Below are 20,679 nucleotides of genomic sequence, written 5' to 3'. Positions count from 1 at the left end.
TTTGTGCTTTGCTGCCTTTCCATATATTTGTGCTGATTTTTTGCATTTATCTATAGCATTATCTTCTCCCTTTTCCTTTTTTTCTTTTTGTTTAAGGAACTTTTGATAGTCATAATAACCTCTTACTCCCTGGTTCCCTGCTGCACTGGCATAATTTGTCATTTTGTGTCCTTTTATTAGTTCTCAAAGATGATAAGCATTTATCATTCAGATTGTTCCAGCCACTTTTTTAAGAGTATTCTAGAGTGAATTTCATCTGTCCCCATTTAGCTATTTCCAGCTTTTCACATGCGTCCTTTCAGAAAATACTTGCTCTCTTCAACTCCCTTTCTCTTCTTCAGACTTCTCCCTGGTGGACTGCAGTTAAGATACTTTTTTGTGTACAGAAGTAAGCTGATTTGAAGCCCATGTTATTCTAATGTATGAGTTGCCCCTTTCCCTACAATCACAAAATTCTGTTTTGCAATTACAATCAAACTAATCTCTTCTCCAGATTAGCAAGCATTTCTTCACTAGTCACAATCACATTTAAAACAGTCACTCTCAGCTATATCCTTCATGAGACAGCGTACTTCCAACTTTGTAGAAACATTTGTACAATTTGTGTCCTGCCAAATCATTTTCCATATTTATTATGAAGAAAAGATCAGTTAAAAGATGGACACCAAAGGAAGTGAGCTAGGCCTTTCCTCAAAGCACAGGATTCCCCTTTCAGGGCGACTCATTTGTCACCTGCCATGTCATGTTTTTCCTTTTTAAAACTGTCTGCTACTCTTCAGTCAAGAGAGTACAATCAAGTTTTACTAGCAGGTTTCTGATTTCACATGACGATTCTTTTACTATGTTCAATGGAGACTGTTCAGCTGACCATTTGAGCTGGTTTTTCTTTTTTAATTTTGCCTCAAGATCTACTAATAGATAAGGTTCTTCTCTCACTCATTTTTGTTACGCACTGTGCTTTTTCTCACTCTTCAGAGTCTCTATCTTGAAAAGTGCTAACAAGTTAGCACTTACTGCTTTACAATCACAGATCACAAACATAAATGCTACTGCATGTCTATCTAACCTGAAAGTGTACAATATTTGGTACTTAGTCATAACCATTGCCACCATGCCGCAAAATTTATTACTTCTCATATTTAGTTCTCATTTAGTTTAACGTTCAACACCCCAAATTTGTACACTGTTGGTTTCTCTTTGACCATACGCAGCTTCCTAACTGGACACAGTACAGATCCTTCATTACCACTACCCTCTGGCATACTGTCTACTGTCTTGCTTCAGCCTTTGCGACAGAGGGGCCCAGGCATTTTCTAGCTCTTTAATAGACTTTTTTTTTTCAATACAAAATGAGAGGATCATTAATTATGATACGCCAGCTAGAACAGCATGGTAAAAATCTACAACTCAACACTAGCAGCATTAGCCTCATCTTGAACTTTGCATAGAGCTGCCTCACTGGGACAGTTCATTAATTTGTTAGGTCCAGCTGGATACAAGAGAACGAGATACAACACTCTGGTCAGAGGAAAGTTCCTGTCCTGTGCTGGCAGGTACAGCAGCTTCATTCTTTGGGGGGCAGGCAGGAGGAGGAAGAGTTTTGTGTTCCATGATTCTTGAGAATAAAGCCAGAAGTAAAATCTGCTGTACATGATATTTTTGAGGAATTAAATTTATGACCATGAACTCTCATCTCTAATACAGAATGACTGAGGGGGAAAAAGCGAGAGACAAGCTAAAAGGGCACACTGCCTAAGAAGATTAAGACAGCTGTTGAGCACAAGGAAGTCATTAGCAAACCAATCCTTGCCAAATCTATTAAAATCCTCCCACCACAAACAAGACGACTATCATCATTAAAGAAATAGAGAAATAAAAAAAACATAGTACTAATAGACTGAAATAGAAGAAAAAAAGTACCTCACAGTACTTTAGTGAGGACTGCTTTCTTGTGGTTTTTGTCTTTTTGTTTTTTCTTCACTGTATCTTTAGATGTACTTAAGAGGCTTAACAAAAAGTATAAAAATTAGACATTTATTTTCTTTAATTTTTTTAAATACATACATTTATTAAGCAAGACAAGCTTGACTCAAATTTCAGAAAGTTAATTAAGATTAAATATTAGATGTCTAACATAAGGATGATAGGACCTAAGGATAGCTTGAATAAAATCAAAAGAAATACAGAGTGGCATCTTGACATTTTACTCATTCATGTATGTATTTGTGAAAATGTCAGTCATTCTGGCACTTTGATCTTACACAACTTTGAAACAGACCTTTTCCAGTGGGCTGATAGTGGAAGTGAAGTTGTTTATTAGTTGTATCAGTCTTTAAGGCCTGTTTTCAGCTATATTTGAAATGCAAGTTAAGTAACCTTTTTTTCTATTATATTGGCATATAGTCAAAATAAAATTTGACATATAGCTGCTACAGAGGTTAAACTGTACATTTAATCACATTCACTTAAAGTAAGTGATCTTTCAGTCTTCTAGAATTTATCAGATATGTTCTTCAAATCTTTGGCTAGACTGGGAGCCTACGTCAAGATTCTCAAATACCTTAGACAGCTAACATGTCAAGCACCTAGGCACTGTCGGAAATCTGGAATCCTTTTCTCATTAAAATACCCCATCTACTGATTACTCATTTTTCTTTCAGTTTAATTCTGTTAGATTTACACTACAATACCAAACAGAAGAAACAGCAGTGCAGAATACAATAAAGGGCTATTTGGTTTGGATAGAAAAAATAATTTTGATTAAATAATATCTGTCTTTAAAAAATAATACCTGTCTTTTGATTAAATAATCTGTCTAAAAAATTTAACAAGATATCACTTGTTAAATTAGTACTGAGACTAATCTTTACATTAATAAAAGGTGATTAAACTTAAACTTTTTAAAAGGTGATTAAACTTAAAACTTTTTTCTTTCTAATTGCCCTCAGAATGTACTAGGTAAAAAGTGATGAACTGAACAGCTGTAAGAGGTGGAAACTGAAAAAAATACCAAGCCAGTGATTTTGCCATAGAATGAAAACCTGTTAAATACATGGGTTGCTGTGGACTAAAACAAATGTCAGCATAAATATTTGTCTAAAGGAATGAGACAACAGAAATACAATATTAATTCTGTTATTTCTAAAGTGTCAGCAATGTGTATGAAAAACAAATGCAGAGGATATAAGGAGACCACCACCACCACTCAGTACAGATATTTAGACTTATTCTTTATGACATTTTCCTCAAAATTTGAGTTGTCAGGTATCAAATTTCACTCATGCAACATCAATCTACTAAGAAATACATATTTTGGTGAGAAAATTAAAATCCATATTTATGTAAAAAGTGTTTTGAAATAAAAATAAAACAAGATTTACTTTTTTTACAAAAAAATCTTTCTTGTCATAATGGAGTAATTATCTCAGAAAAGTAATTTCCCACATGAGATAAAGAAATGTAAATACATTTTAAAATGGAAGATTCTGCATTTACATAGTTATATACTATTGATACTGAAGATCTGTTTTCTGGCAAAAAACTTCCCATGCTTAAAAAACGCACTTTTGTTTTATACTGTACAGTACAACATATAGTAGTAAGAAACAGAAGTAGTAAACAATAATAGTAATGCAAAGAAAAAACTTACATTACAAGACACTTACAGTTGTGACACAAAAAATAGTGTTCAGTTTTAACAGTATTTGAAGGCAATTCACAATCATTTCAGGAGTTTTGTGAAATTTAAGGCCATTAGTTCTAAATAAAATATATCTGACACAATCTCACAAAACTGTATTTTGTAAAAACTGTACATGCAAAATTATTTTATAATTATATATGAACAGGCATATAGTAAAATTCTGGGGTAGTTCGGTACACAAAGCAGCATGGCTGTGCAACTTTTAAACCAGTTAATTAACATTATCATTCATGCATCCTGAATGGCAATGCGATTACATGACAATATTAAACCCAAATATTAAGAGCCAGCATCCCTTTGAATGGGAAATCTAGACAAAATTTGTAACTTTAAATTAAGTTTAAAATGATCCATTATAAAACATCTGCTATAATCACTCCAGAACACTTTTCTGATGCAAAAGTTCCAGTGCTTTAAGGAACACATGATAAGATTTAATGAGCTAAATGAGTCAACTACGAGACTCAAAGATTTGATTTGAGGTAATTTTCTTTAATTACTTACAGCAAGTAACTCTTCTAATTTGCTTGAGTAACCAGTTTAAAAAACTCTGAACTAGGATTAACTTAGAAATTGGAGAATCTCTGAAAAAATAAACATACCTCCTCCTTGAAGTTTGGAGTTAGTCGTAAGTCATATGCAATTATGATATTCACTTTTCGGGAGATTATTCTCGAACTGTGGTATGAATGGATTTCTGAGCACTGACGGAAGCAATTCAGGTGTGGGGAAAACCATAAATAATTGTCGTTCTTCTCTTTAGCTTTCCATTTGTATTTGTCTGGACAAACATTCAAAGAGATATTGCTTCTCTTGTTATCTTGTCACTAACTACTGCAAGCTAGGAGACATATGAATCAATATTCCAAACTTTTGTTTTTAAGAATAGTTATAAAAGTACTGAAATTTAAAAATAGTAACATGTAAACATTGATACAGAGGAATAGCATTCCTGTACATATATGTACACACAGTATTCAGAAAGAACAGTATCTTTTGAGTTGAAATCCTGACTTGTGCTTTCCCCTCCAATAAATATATCAAAAGGTAGGGGTTTTATCAAAAAAAAGAGCAAGACTCAGAACATCAACTTTTTCTCCTAGCATTTAATAGTTTTTCAGTTGCTCATGCAACCATATGAAGAATTTTGGTATTTGAAGAGGATTTTTCTAGCTCCAAAAAGCTATCATAATCTACTACTGCAGCCGGAAACTCTTGACTTGTGGTAAACTCTAAGCACTTTGGAGCACTCATATCTGAGTCTGTAATACATGAATAGGGGGTGTATAGGGTGGTGGTGCAGGTGATGGCTTTATTCCTCTGACTCGCATGTAGGAAAGAAATTGCTCGGGGATCTCAGCTAAGACATCTTTAGCAAGTCTTGCCATGCTTAATACGTGGTTTCCACTTCTGTCAATGTAATCTCGGAACGGCACAAACTACAAAACAAAATACACGTTCATGTAAGTCATTATGCAAACATCATCTTGTTACATGCAAATTCTGTGCAAAGATTCTGTGCAAAAAGTATATCTCGTAGGATACATAGATATCACAAGAGCCAAGGACAGATAAACATACAGACAGATACACAAGAACAGCTGCCCAGGGTAAGGTCTAGAAGTAATCAGAAACATGTAGCGGAAGCAGAGGAACCTAATTAAATATGTAAGAAAAAGTGAAGGGAAACCAAAATAATGCAGAATATTTTGTCTATAACTTAAGAGTTTAATTTCAAGTGGAACAAAAAGTATATAAATAATAATCTTTCTAAAACTTCTTAAATAGAGAGAGGGTAACAAAGGTGCAGAAATGAAATAAACTGCAGAACTGGGAGATATATATATCCAGAGTACATAAAATTCATAGTGAGGAGGGAAAAATGGAAGGTCCTATCTTCACCTGAATTGCACTCAGTAGTAAATATAATAGACATAGTGACTCATTTTTAGTAGCCAAATTTTTCCAATGTTAATTTAAATACATTATCTCACAACAATACTGACTGTTAATGGATGCTATTTTTACTAACATAATCCACAAAAAAAATCATCTTTTTATATTTGAGTGGTTAATTTTATAAAAGCAAGTCAGTTTTATCCTGTTAGATAAAAGATAAAGGTCATGCTAAACCTAAAGGGTTTGACATTATCCCCTTTTATTTATTTGGTTAGCCTACAATGCATTTGTTAGCATTTAGGCAGAAAAAACTCCCACAAAATAATACTGCCTTCAGCTAATTTAACATGGTTGTGGTAAAGTTCTGATTGAAATATATTAATAATAAATGTTTTATTATGTTTCTGATATGCAATGAATCCTAAAGAAAAGCAAAATGGTATTTATTGCACATTACTTTTCAGTTCTCAGTAGAAACTAGACTATTTCTGATGTACAGCATTTTCACAAATCTTTTTTATAAGAAGTCTATCCATTATATTCTTCGAATGTAAGAACATCAGCTTTTGGAGCTACTGTTGTTTTGAGAAATAATGTATATCTACTCCGGGCATATATTAAAGCACACAATAAAGTGCATGACAAAGATATCCAACTTAGATATCCAGCTTAAAAAAAAAAAAAAAAAAAAAAAAAAAAAAAAAAAAAAAAAACAGACATGGCACAGGGCTATGCAGAAATACTAGTCTGGGGTCCAGAAACACTTCCAACTCTGAAGACAGCTTGTTTAGAGCTGGCTTGGGCACCTCTATACCTTGGCACGTTGAACAGCTAAGGCACTAGCCAAACCTGGACTACTAAGGAGCATTATAAAGGTTTTGACAAAGTAAGAAACAGTGTTTCTTACCTACTGTTGAGCTGCCTAGCTTCTCCTCAATCCTAATTTTATAATCACCTTTTTGACAAAACTAACTAAAGCATCCAGCACATCATACTCTGGTATCACCAGAGCGGCTGAGTTTTGGTATGCTGCTATTCCAGCAGTTGTTTTCTCTGTATGCTGCAGAAATAAAAAAATGCTTCTTTTTTAACCATTAAAAAAGTAGTTGAAAAACATTGCATTTCTGAAGTTTAATTTATACTTTTAAACTATTAAAAAAAGTAATTCATAAATCTAAGAAAAAAATTTAACATATTCACACGAGGTATGAGAGTAATTTAACTGCTATCTGTCATCTTAGTTGTCATTCTGATTCCTTTTGAAGAAAAAAAAATAATGCAGTACTTCACTGAGATGATATAAGAACTGTGAAAAAAAGAACTGATCATTTTTGTTTCCCATACACTTACGCAGACCTGTTTTGTTTTGTATTCTGAACAGACATAATTATAAAATGAGGCTTGTTTTGAACACTTCCTTGGCTTGAAATGTTTTATCAGTTAATAATCATCACATTGTTAAATATTCATGCATGAATATTCTTAATATTTTTTAGAAATGTTTGAGTTCTTGCATGCATAAATGAAAACAGACACACACATTGCAAAGCTAATCTGCTGCAATCTGATCTCATGTATCATTAAAACATTATCACCTACAATATGAGCTATTAATATATGCCAATTATTCAAAGTACTTATTCTACAATGCAACAATATTATAAAAGTCCAGTCTGGCTTGGAGAAAGATACGTAAAAATAAACAAGAGGAAAAATATGGGAAGACCTACAAATATTGACAGAGAAAAGGAATAAAGGGAGAAGAAGAATTGTCTGAACTAAGTTAAGGTGGCAGAATAGGTCGAAATACTTCCTAAATGTATTTAGATGTCTCGAGGAAAACATGCCTTCTATTAGCATATTAAGATCTAGGCAGATATCATTCTTTCTACAGTGGTCAGGTTGATTCAACTTTCTGAAATCTGAAAAACAGCAAATTACTATATCTTTAATATTTCTGATGCAGTTTTAGTTGATGATGAAAACAATTACAAGACGAAGCCTATCCAGGGGAGTAAATAATCCAACCCAAAGGCTAGGTGCTGCCTGGAGCACGGATGAAGTACATAGCTTGGAATGTCTGTGGAGTTCTGGAAATCTGCAGCTCTGAAGAGGAAGGGGGGTTGTTGTGTGTGTGCATAAAACTGCTATCCCATTCTGTCAATGCTGCAGCAAGGGCTGCTTCAGGGTGAATGACAACTACCGGGTTGACTGAACAGTTGTAGAGAGCAGGAACAAAACTAGAGGTGACTTTGGTAAAGAAGTGGAGTAGCCTGTGGAATCCAGGTAAGAGTAGAGCTTGATTCAGTCACCTAAACACAGATGTCTGCTGCCATCTGAGGTATCCTAAGGTATGAGAAACCTGCACTGTGATATGTGGCAAACAGGAACAAGGACAGACCCACAGTCCTCTAAACTGGCAGGTCTTCTGAACTAGGCATCTCAAATACACTTGGTAGAGGTCCAAGTATTACTATAACAGTTGAAGTTTTTCTTTATGGAATTATAATGACACTGCAGTACATTGAATAAAGGGCGGTTAACTCTTTAGCCAGGGCTATACAACCCCAAGTCTTTAAATCAGTGTGCTTCCAGTTAAGAGCCATTTCCTAATGGATGTGAACCCAATAATATGTGCTATGTGAATGTATAAGGATTTTGCAAAGAGATTCTGTGTTTGTTAATATAAATTTCAAGATAAATTATATTGGTGCTACGATAAAATGCAAGACAGGAATACGGCTAGAATAAGAATTAAAAATAAACCAGATCACTAAAATGTAATTATTAGAATAAATTTTCTCTCTTACCTGCACAATGTCTCTTTCTGCAAATTTTCCCCTTGAGGAAATCCTGACTACATCACCATCCAGTTCTTCCATAGCTTAAAGAAAGCAACAAATGAGTTAGCTATGAATTCATCTATTCAACAAAAACATTAATGAAAAAAATTTAGTATGTTTACACTTCCGAGCAACAAAACCAACAACTAATTTAAGGTAACTCTTTAGATAGTTTGCTCTATGAAATACATCATGCATAGTATTGTAGTTATTTTGCACTTTTTCATGCTGACGCTACATAAGACAGCTAAATATCCATGCTGAAGAGCTTCACCATTACTTGAATGTACTTACTTTGTTATTTTTTCCACTCATCTTCTGGAGCTCTGTAAATGCTGAGCCCCCATATGGTTCTGTGATTCAAACAGAGAGCCTGAGGGGCTATACAGCCCCACATGGTAGCTTGTAATCATACTGAATTATCAATCAATCCAGCTGGAAATGTCAAGAGTGTTTATTGTTTGTTCCATATTATGTTCTTTTAAAGAACGTATTTATTTGAAAAGCCACATATTACCAAAATATAAATAAATATAAAACATTCTAGAAAAACAAAACAAAACAAAAACTTACTGACATTAAAACACTTACCATCAAATTCTGCGGGTCCTACCCCCACTATGATTATTGACATCGGAAGCTTTGAAGCCTTCAAAAGAAGAAGAAAAAGAGATTTCATATACTACTCAATCTCTGCCAATATTATACAAGATTTGAAGACAATCTGAACAAAAAACATGCAGAAATTATTACGTTTTAAAGAATAGATTTTATTTTCCTCCTTAAAGGTAAGTATAAATTGTCTGCTACAGTGATACAAATTATCTTGGATGAAAAGAGTAATGCAGATGATGATTATTTTTGATTTATTTTTTGCTTATAAAGTTTTTGAGCCATATAGGACCATAATTAAACACAACAAACTATGTTAGGATTTAATATTAAGATGACAACTAAGATGACAAATTTCTTCTACAAACTTCTGTAAACTGACAATAATTATAAGTATGCACCTAATGACAGTCTGACATTCATTTATATGTACTCTGCTGTTTCTAGATATTGCTTAACTGCTTGGTACTACATGATTGTATTTTTACATAAATCTTAGTGTAATTTTCAGGAGAATAAATCACCTATTAGAGAAATTTCTATCTTACCTTTATTCCATGAAAGAAGTATTATTCAAATCAGTTATCTAAGATAAGTAAATTTTTTACTTTTTTACAGTAAGACTTTTAATTTTACTTAACCTTTTCATTTAATGGAACAATGGCAGAGACAATATCTCTCTTTCTCTTAATAAATCTCTATAAAGCCTGTAAATTTATAAATGCTCTGAAAGTAGTACAAGACATCTGCTAGTTTACGGAAATCATCTGGAACTGGCTCTTTTGAGAAGGCTTGTAACAAAAAGACCCTATCTATAAAGTGTCAAGGTTGACAAACATCACTGTTGAGACATTCTGCTGAGCTGTGACATGTCTACAATCATTCTAAACAGCAGTATTCAATGGTCAAAAATCACAGATGAACAGTTTCTGCTAAATTAAATTGTGCTTCACTGAAGTATGAAGTTCACTGGTTTTAGAATATACTGTTATCTTTGGAATGTTAAAAGTGTTTATCTGCCTCATCTAAAAGACATTAACTTTTACATATACCACCGTAATTTCTTATTCTTGATCTTTCATAATATTGCACATAAAAACAGTTTTATGTAACCAAAAAAGTTATAGTTCATTAATATAAATATGCTATTTAAAACAATGAAAATATGTCATTCTGAAGCTCACTATTTAATGTTCTACCTCACTTCAAATTATACATCATGTGGTAAAAGTACTATATGGTGACTGCAAATTCATTATGAAGTGTTACTACATAGTCAACCTCACAATTAAGATTTTGTAGCAAGTTAAAAAAATAATTTCCATTTATTTAAATATTAAAAGGTAACTAAATATATTAATGACTATGAATATAGTGTAACTCTGAATTATAAATTTAAGTTATAAAATATTAAAGTACACTGAATAAGTCAAATAATAATAAATAGAAAATGTATTTGGACATGAAGGCCTTTCTTAAAACAAAACTAAACAGAATTCCTTCTATTTTTCAGATGTTTTCCATAATCTTTTTGACTGATTGTAAAGAAAACACTCTTCATAGAGATACCTGCTTGCACAGACATAATAGTATGTGATATAATGTGTATGAATACACATATATTAGGGACAGTATAAAGCAGAAAAGTTAAACTTTTACATATAAACTTAGTGTTGGTATTTCCTGAAAGACAGCATAACCTTTAAACAGTTTGATAAAATAGAATCTGACACACATGCTGTAATGAGAAAGATGCATAAAAGTACAATGAGTTTTAAAAAACAAAATATACTCTTCCTGAGATTTATAGGCATCAAGTTGCTTTTAGCATCACTGCCCTTTTTATTATTTTTGATATTATTAATTACTGAAAAAATGCTACTGAACAGCAATTAATTAATTAGTTATGCCAGCACATACTTTGCTCATTTCAAGAAATATAGAAAAATAAATCTAACTTCATAAAAAGAAGAGACTGCATATATTCCCAAATTTTCACTCATTCCAAGCTAACAACACCTCTGCTGTATTTCCAAACAGTTGCAGAACAACGGTTATTACAGATTTTCTCTCAATCTAAAATTATGTTCCTGCTGCAATTTTTTTTTTCCTGAAAACAAAATTCTTCTGTATTTCTTATTGGTAAATTATTAAGTGCTACAAAATACCAGACATCTAGACTTGCTGACCCTGTCCTTACTCCCTGGATGGACTTGGAACTGAGTGGTGAATTAAATTAAAGGCTGTTCTTCCTCCAGCTAGTCCTTTTATTATCCATTAGAAGCTATATTCCAAGCATCTAGACTGAACTGGAGGATAAACTTCCAAGCAAAAAGCTTTATGTCCTTTAAAAGTGAGAGTTCTTGTACACTATTTTAGTATTGGAGGTTGGAAGTGGAGTGGAAGTAGGCTGGTACCTTCAAACACACCTGAAGCTTTCGGTGTCAAAATTTGTCAGGTGGGTGGTGAGGGTCCTCACCAACATACACATGCTACCTACATACCACTCATGAGGGTTTGAGGGCATCTTGCTCTCTACAAAAAGGCAGAATGTTTCAGCAATATTTTTATGTACATCATATAAACTGGGAGGTGATTCTATCTCTACAGGAGGTAGTGGAAGTGGGACTTCAAAATCCGCCTCTTAGTTTTACCCTGTTCATTCTGACATGCTTCTTAACTGTTTTAGTGCAAGCTTTTTCACCCACCACTTCACTAGTAACTAGCTCCATTGTGGTATATTCAAAACTAGCAGTACATATCTTTTCAAAGCCTGGCTAGAAGCTGCTTTTGTGTATATTTTGACTGACATTTCTGAGGGGAAAAGGAGAAATGGAACCTGCTCATAAAGCAAAGTATGATCTATAAGCATAACAGTTTTGAAGAGAAAAATACTGAAACTAATGAAGAAACAAGAAAGAATTTAGAATTTTTAAAATTCCAGGAGGGTATCTAAAGGAAATCAGATGATCATATGCTTGGCATTTGGGAGCAGAAAGTTCCAGGCAATTCTTGGAAGGAAAAGAAAAAAAAATTGCCTGCAATTACTATAAAGATAAAGAACAATGCAAAATGAAAAATATCATGGTGTGCTGTACATGAGGGAGGAATACGAGGAGAGGAGCAGGAAGAGGCAAGAAGTAGATGAGGGAAGTTATATGAAAATGTAGCATTAGAGAAAAGAGTTCAGAACACTAACATTAAGTTAACTGAGATTCGAATTTTAGTTTCTCTTCACCTTTATGCATAACAGGTTTTTGCTGTTTCAGAAGATTGGCTAATTTATTGAGATAGTTTTGTGCCTGAAATACTAACTGATTTAGTTTATTGCCTAAAGTACCAATACCTAGAAACATAATTCTTTTGAACGTCAACATTTGAAGCAAAACTTACATTCACTATGGATTCTTTTGTCTGAGCCATATCTGAAATAACTCCATCTGTAATAATGAGAAGAACAAAATACTGGGAACCATCTTTTACTGAAGAAGCATATCTAAAGGAAGAAAAAAAGAACATTATAATAGGAAAAAGCCTTTTTCTAATAGGAAAGAGCCTTTATACAAAGGAACTAATATTACAGTTGTATTTTTAAAATTCTACCACTAAGGACTATTAAAAATAATGAGGTATGATATAGTAGATCTTCTAAAGTAAAGACATGGACATTCTGCTTTTAACTGAGAATATGAGAAAAAAAAGAAACAAATACAATATTGATACTGATAATTTGTACGTGTTGAATCAATGAAAAATGGGACCTGCATCAATAACAGGAGGAGGAGGGACAGAATATCCTTTATAGAACCACAAGTCCTTACAATGTCTATGTTATTGAATAGTTATTACCTCTAGAGGACACAGTTAGCTATGAAAGGAATGTATTACTATTGAATGGTTGTTTTTATGGCACAAATAAAATTTATCTGAAGTCAGCACTCTGCATAAATATCTCATTAACCTGTATTTGTATTGCAAAGAAAGATTACTTGCTGTTATTCATGCTTTGAGATTTATAGTTCATGTGCACATTCATAAAATGGTTGAATATGCACCCTATCATTTAGGTTTAGGTATTTATCCCTTTGCGCCACCCACAGACATGCTGTAAACACTCAAGCTTCCTCCTATTCAGTACAGGAATACAAGACTAAACATGTTCATTGTCATTCCACTCCCACCACAACCAAAGAACCCAAGAAAAAACTGCTCTTAGAAAATGAGAAGCTTTTGAAGAAATGGAAGGTTCTGGAATATAGCTAATCTATAGCAGCTGCAGTGAACTCTATGGCTTGTACAGTAAAAACTACAGCTTCAGTTTGTTTACCTTCAGCTCCCAAGGATCAGAGTACCCTATTTAGTGGGCAAACAACCTTCTTGCTTGCAGCAGACTATAATCAGTTAATCATCCAACTATGGAAACAGATATGCTACTTCATTTAATAGTAGCCAGTATCAATACTACTTTCATGAAAGGGGTCAAGTAGTAGTGGTATGAGTAGTATAGAGAGAAGGGAGAAAAAAAAATATCCTCTTCATATGGATACTATAGAATATATGCCCAAGTATAACATGACTCTCGCAGAATTCAGTATCTTATCAGTTCTTGAACTTGAAAGGTCTGGACCACTGAACAAGGTACTTTCTAATGATGATTGCATGTGCTTACAATATTCTGAACTCTGACATTACACAGTGTGCTTGAGCTGCCAAGAGTTGCAACCACAACCTTTGCAAAGTTTGGAGAAATGTGTGTTAAATGATGTAAAACTCACAGAAAGCCATCACACTCCTGCCTCTCCCTCCCGAAGATATAGATGAGCAGAAGACAGTCAATGAACCTCTTTAACATCTTCAATTTGTAGGTGGGCAGTAGGGACTGATAACTAAATATCTGGATTAACAAGACCTACTGGAATACATTCTCTCTACCACGTTCAAACTTCTTTTTTGTTATTCTACAGTGTTCATAATCTTTTCATTGATGACCGCAGTGACAAGGGAAGACATTATGAGAAGGTAAAACAAAAAGTCACTATTATTCTGAGCACTAATACACTTATCCTGAAAAAATGGAATAGAAATATGATTGTTTCAAAATCTCCAGAGAATAAAGCAGCCTCAAGTTTTTTGAAAAAAAAGATTTTATATGAGGAGGGTAGCTAACAGAAGATGCTAGAGTAGAATCTGGTGTAGTTTAGATATTTCTAGAGGAAGCATAAAAAATGTGTTGCTTGCTTAAAGAGTTTCTGAAGATTTCTAAGACTCATAACAGTGTGGTGGTATCTGACATAGTTTCCAGAGATTTCATTAGTGGAATGTTCTTAAGTAGGAGGGATGTGAGAAGTTTCTTTGAGGCTGAAGATAGATTTGTAGAGTAACACCAGGCTGAAGCAGAGGAGTATACATCATCATTTCTACTCTCATATCTACCAGAGTTAACAGAAGAACCAAGAAACTGAACCTTGAGCGAAAATGGTGTCACTGAGAACTGAACCAGTATGTGGATTGTATTAAAGCATAATGTAGTAGAAACCCTCAGGATGACATTCAGCTTTTCTACTCCTGATGTAGTGAGATTTGTTATCAGAAGGAGTACCTAAATTTTGCAACAACTTGATAGTTAGGCAAATTTCAGCGAAAATAAGGGCCGTAAGCATTGGCAGATCTCCTCACTGAAAGAAGGACACCACCTGAAAACTGCTATTGGAGAGGCCATACAAAGGGAAGATTAAAGGCAGACAGGTAGATGTTGAAGACAAGCAATGGATGATACATGTGCATGATTTGAATAGTATGACTCAAAGACTAGTTCTAATGATAAATAATTACAATCAGCTATCTAGTCATGCTGCAGTATGTAGAAAATTCTTTGCACCATAAAATTTACAAACTATTTTTCACTGAGCAGTACAACTGACAACACGAAGAACAGTACCAAGAACAGATAATAAATAATTATTTCTTGCTGTAACAATTAACTAGTTTGCAAGCTCATATTTAAGACACTAACACTACAATAACTTACACAAAGATCCTTGCTGCTTTATATTATAAACATTAGTTCTTTCTCTGTATTTATAAATAAAATAAAATATGTTCAGGTAGTTACTACTCAGCAGAATTATAGGAGCTCCTTCCCTAGATGCACACATGTAGGGACACTGTAAATCAAGATCTCGTCTGCCATAGTGAGACATTTCCCTCCTCCAAAAAACTTCTACAAACACAGAATTGGTTTTATTTTGAGATATGAGAGCAGGTGATGCATAACCCAACATCAGGGCTCTCCAGCAAAGGCTGTACTATTGCCTGGGTGGTACCAGTACCAGCTTGGAGCAATTGTAGCCAGAGAGAGTCCTGTAAAATTTTGTTGAGGTTTTGGACATTCTGAGATTAGAGTCACCATATATGACTAAGAAAAATGCACGTTATGGATTTTTTGCAGATTTATGTCTTTTCCATGAAACATAAGTCCTGATCATTGTACTTCACAGGACAGAAAGGCAACATGGCACAGTGATCTCACGGAAATTTTCTTTCATTATGATTTTTCCTAAGAGTTAATACAGGGTGGATCAACTGGGTCACCTGTACTTAGAATCACAGAATCGGTAAGATTGGAAGAGACCTCTGGAGATCATCTAGTACAACCCTGTTGCTCAAGCAGGGTTACCTAGAGCATGTTAGACAGAGTTGTATCCAGGTGGGCTTTGAATATCTCCAGAGAAGGAGACTCCACAACCTCTCTGGGCAACCTGTTTTTAATGAGATACGAAATTCTGTATAACAGTAACGGATGGCCTTCAAACCTACTCAGAGGCATAAATTAATCTTTTTGGAATGAAGGTACAACACAGCTGTAAGTACCCTTTAAAATGTTTTACCTTCACATAACTGTTAAGCTTTTTCTGTGCAATAGTTATACTGATACTAAGAAATGAACTTCATTTCTGCATAGTAACTGTTGTCCAGCTTACCTTGCAACATGATTAATTACAGGGGCAAAGTTTGTTGGTCCATAAAGCTGTACAGATTTTAGACTCCTATAATATGCCTCCATCACACCATCAATTCCATGGCAGTATGGATTTTGAGGATTTCCATTCTAGTGAGAATAAAAGAGACAATTACTCACTAAAAGTTACATGACACAAAAATGATGTAAGTTAGTGAATACTACCCAGTGGATATTTTAAAATGGCAAATAACTGAGCATTTAAGGACCTATTCAGAGTGTTTATTATAAATGCACAACATCAAGGTTTGTCCTGAGTTTTAACTATATAGGCAAAAAGGTTCTAGCAGCCTTGGGTAACATGTAGTCTGAATCACTGGAACAGGTTCTTAAACATAAATACCATTTTAGGTGGAATTAAACAATCCTTATACGCAATAGTAACAAGCATTTTAAGGTATAAAATACAGGGCTGATGTAAAACTGGAGTCATGTTTAGTGGCACAGTACTGGTTCAAGGATTTCTTTTTTTAAAAAGTGTGAAGAAAAAAAAATGGTGGCCAGATCCTGAAGCTCATAGAGTATTTGAGCATAAGGGAAACTAAACTTTTCATTGCTTTAGTACTCTGTTCTGCATTGGAAAACTGATTTTGGAGCTGGTATAAAGATGAAAAAAAAGGAACAGTCTTTGGGAAGCCACAGAATTGGCTGAGTCTTGTACATGAAAGCATAATTTGTTTGGGTAGGTTTTTTTACTACCTACCTCTATAATGACTAATACAACAGGATGCCAATTTACAGGTGGCAATACAAACATGTAAGTTAAACTCCAGATTAATGATCCCTCTCAGGCCAGACAAATGATCCACATAAGGCTTCAAAACTTTTAGACAGGAAGAAAACAAAAATTGACCAGACATACTAAGTAGAATTAATTTTATGAAGCAATATCCAAATACCTAACATCTGTTTTTCAATTGTGATGGCAAATTGCTACCAATACACATTAAGATCTAAGAAAGATCCAAACAAGACAGGATGCAGAAAGCTGTTCTCCATCATACTCAGTACCACTTCACTGCTGGTTCTTGCTCTCCAGAGAATTTCTCTTTTTAATCTAATAACAGCTTTAAAATAATGATAACAATGTAATTTACAACATAAAATTGGTAAACAGTTTAAAAAGTACATTTTAGAAGTTAGATGGATGGTATCTTTTTACAGATAAGCATCTTTTTAGTAGTTATGGTTATTTCCCCAAAAAGGATAGCAGAATTGTGGATTTGTGGACTGTTTCATGGTATTAGGCAGAAGCTGGAAATAACAAAAACAGTGTTAAGCTCCTACTCTTCTACAGAGGTCATGCTGCTTCTAGATTGCAGTGGATTAAAAAAACCCCTAATGTATAGTTTTTAACCTTCACAGAGGTAAAGTAAATCAGATGTCCACCTTTGCTTTTCATCAGATAGCTTCAGAAAACTACCTGTGCAGCCTGCAGGTTTTCTAAATTCTGCTCTGGAGTTGCCTCTCTCTTTGAATTGATTACACAGGAACTCTTCTACCTGATTTAAGTAGATTTGACTAGCACAGTGTTTATTTCTTAGATGCTCTACTACTTAAGCTAGCCAATGCGAATGGCCTGTCTGAATCATCCTTAGTAAATACTCTCGTGTTGTTGCCTACACACAGGATGGCATACGATATTTCTGAGTCTGAAGGCTTAGAGCAGACAGTACAATCACAAGTGTGATCATCTATAACTTAATCTTTCTGAAGCTTCTGTTAACATTTCATGAAGGAAAAGCTAAATAGAGGCCAGATTTCTTATGGAATATGAAAATGTCATCAAAAATTTACCAGCTTCTATAGTACCTACTAAAAGACAGCAAGGATATTTCCTCTAATCAATCAGTAGTAGAAAACAAGAAGTGTGAAAGAGGTGTGAAGATCACACTGAAGGGACCACTACTTCTGAGATGCTACTAGGGCACACTATTGACTCATGTTTAGCCCATCAGTGAGGTTCCCCAGTTTCTTTTCAGCAGAATTGAAACAGTGCGTAGCCTTTACCAATGCAGGGGTTACTCTGTTCCAGATGCAAAGGTTCTATTTGCCCTGTTGATTTTCATTCAGCCCACTTCTTTAGCCTAGGTCCCTTTGTACGGCAGCCCTGCCCTGAAAAATGTACCGACTGCACTCCCCAGTTTGTTGTCACCTGCAAACTTGAAAAGAGTGAATTCTATCTCCTCCTCCAGATCTCTGAGGAAGAGAGTAACAAAACAGGTCTCAGGACAGATCCTGGACACTCCACTTGTAATCAGCTTCCGGGTAGCACATAAACAATTAACCACTACCGTCGGGGCCTGACAATATAAGCCATTTTTTTCAGCCATCGAGTACTGTACCCATCTAGATTATAACTTTCCATCTCAGATACAAGCATACTGTGTCAAAAGTCTTGCTAAAGTAAGAAGTAGATGACATGCACTGCTGTTCTTTCATTCACATGTCTAGATATTTAATCAAAGAGGGCAATCAGGTTGGTCAGTCATGATTTCCCCTTTGTATATTCATGCAGGCTGTTCTAAATCATCTTATTTTCCTTCAGGTGCCAACATCTCATTGGCTTCATGTGCCATTATCTCACTTTGAGGTACAACATAGCTCTTTGCAAATCTAGAAAAGCAAACACAGTTTTTCATGGGATTGATTTAGAACGTTAAACAATAGTGCTAAAAATACTGCAGAGCATTAAATGGGAGACAACAATACATGTTCAGATATGGAGGAAGGCTAGAGGAAAAAAGACTGCTTTATCCTCTGTGAAAGCACCCTTAACATGTCATGAATTAACTGAATGAATTTTAGAAATAGTTTTGCTGTTTTAATAGTCTTAAGACTGTGCGCATCAACATTTTCAAACTTGTTATACAGAAGTCCAAAGAAAGTCTGTGATCCAAATTTCTATCTGCCATTATGTCTGCTTTAAACTACTATTCATACAGAAAACTTCAGCTAGGATACAGCACTGGTTTCTAGCATAAACTAATGGCTGAAATACCCACCTAGGATCACCTGGTATGCTAATTCCTAAACTCATGTGATGTACCTATACTTGCTTTAATTCTGTTTGAGAACTTCATCCTACTCTGAGAAAAACAAAAAAGTTAAAATAAGTAAGTAGATAAGCATCCATACTAATCGTGTGCATCAGTTATAACCCATTAACCTTTCTAGGAAATCTAGTTCTACAACTTAATTGGCACATGGACAGATATATTCTCCCCTACCTCATCTTATACTCTACTTAGTTATCTCTAGAAGTCTCTAAAATAGCAGCCCATAAAAGTGCAAAAAAACCCCTCCAAAAATGAGAGTGAACAATAACAATAATAAATAATTATCATGAAACATGATTCAGTTGTGTATTAAGATGGATCAGCTTCAAACTGAAGAATTTCAAACATCTGTTTCTCATGCTGCTACAGCTGAAGTTAAAGATTTTTTTTTACTATTTTTGCTCTAAAGGATTTTCTTGACTCTGATTTTCTGTCAGTAACTTCACTATGATAAAATTTTTTGAAAGTTTTTTAAACCTAAGATTGACACATTCTTTGTTCTTTAACTGCCAATTATTTACTTAAGACTGCAACCTTAACTCCCCATTTTTTTTTCTTAATGAAAGAAATTCAAATAACATAGAATTAAGAAGACTATGAACACTGATTAAAAAAAAAGGCAAGAAAATGATGGAAAAAAAAATAAATTCATACATATGAGTTCACTTACCAATGCAAATTCATGGGATACTCTTCCATCTGGAGGCAGTCTAGCCCCAAAACCTAGAGCTGGGAACATTTTATCACTGTCATAGTCCTGAATGATTTCACCGACTGCTTTCAGTGCCATGCCATAAGCATTAAGCTGATAGGGATTCATGTAGTGGAGTGAAGTAGGTTGTGAAGGGTTACCTGTTGAAGCAAGGATCAGATTTACTTCAAAATTCTTTCTTAAAAATGAGAGAAACCTAAGAAAGCAGAAAATGATTAAGAAGATTTTGAAAAGGAAACATACTTCCTAGGTACACAGGTGTGATTAAATCAGATAAAAATGCAATGTTGTGAAAAATTTTTAGGAGTTAAGAGTAGCAGCTGTAAGCTTTTTCAGCAAAAAAATGTGACTAGGCTTGTAAATTTAGGTCATTTTTATATTATTATACACATTTTTGAGATAAAATTTACATAAGTTACCACACTGTGAAAACAAACACAGAGGAGTATCCAAACTCTTCTCTGTTTCACTTCACTTTAGCCCCACTCCACTTGAAACTCCTTTCGTTTGTCCCTCTCCACGGGGTCTTTTGATTTAGCTGATTTTCTCCCAGTAATAATAAAATCAGAAAATACACAAATATTTGCAAAATGTTCCTGTACTTATTTTAGTTTTGTATGCAGCTTTTGCAATTCTGTCTGTTGCATCTGTCCTGCTTTTCTGGACAGAAACCTGTTTCTACCCTGTTGCTGCTCAGCAAAGAAATCCTGACTCCAGGTTGTGCTAGCAATACAGATAACTAATAATACAGCCAAGTTATGCAGAACATACAGACGCACATGCACACATTCACAAACATATGCAATATTAGAAAAAGTGCTTTAAGGCTGAAC

At 34.3% G+C, this 20,679-nt stretch overlaps 1 protein-coding gene across 1 annotated transcript in view; it reads right to left on the bottom strand.

Moving 5' to 3' along the window:
- Nucleotides 1-3,449: 3,449 nt before the first annotated feature.
- Nucleotides 3,450-20,679, bottom strand: part of CPNE8 (copine 8) — a 109,028-nt gene continuing 91,798 nt past the window's right edge. Inside the window, exons 15-20 of the mRNA XM_062599474.1 lie at nt 19,805-19,986; nt 16,038-16,165; nt 12,451-12,553; nt 9,037-9,094; nt 8,413-8,486; nt 3,450-5,142 (exon numbers count right to left, since the gene is read on the bottom strand). Of these exons, the coding sequence (XP_062455458.1) occupies nt 4,954-5,142; nt 8,413-8,486; nt 9,037-9,094; nt 12,451-12,553; nt 16,038-16,165; nt 19,805-19,986 (734 nt within the window). The 3' untranslated portion in view covers nt 3,450-4,953. The remainder of the gene's footprint in view (nt 5,143-8,412; nt 8,487-9,036; nt 9,095-12,450; nt 12,554-16,037; nt 16,166-19,804; nt 19,987-20,679) is intronic.

Source organism: Rhea pennata, chromosome 1, assembly GCF_028389875.1.
Source record: "Rhea pennata isolate bPtePen1 chromosome 1, bPtePen1.pri, whole genome shotgun sequence".
Classification (NCBI taxonomy): domain Eukaryota; kingdom Metazoa; phylum Chordata; class Aves; order Rheiformes; family Rheidae; genus Rhea; species Rhea pennata.
This window is presented reverse-complemented; position numbering and strand designations above follow the sequence as displayed.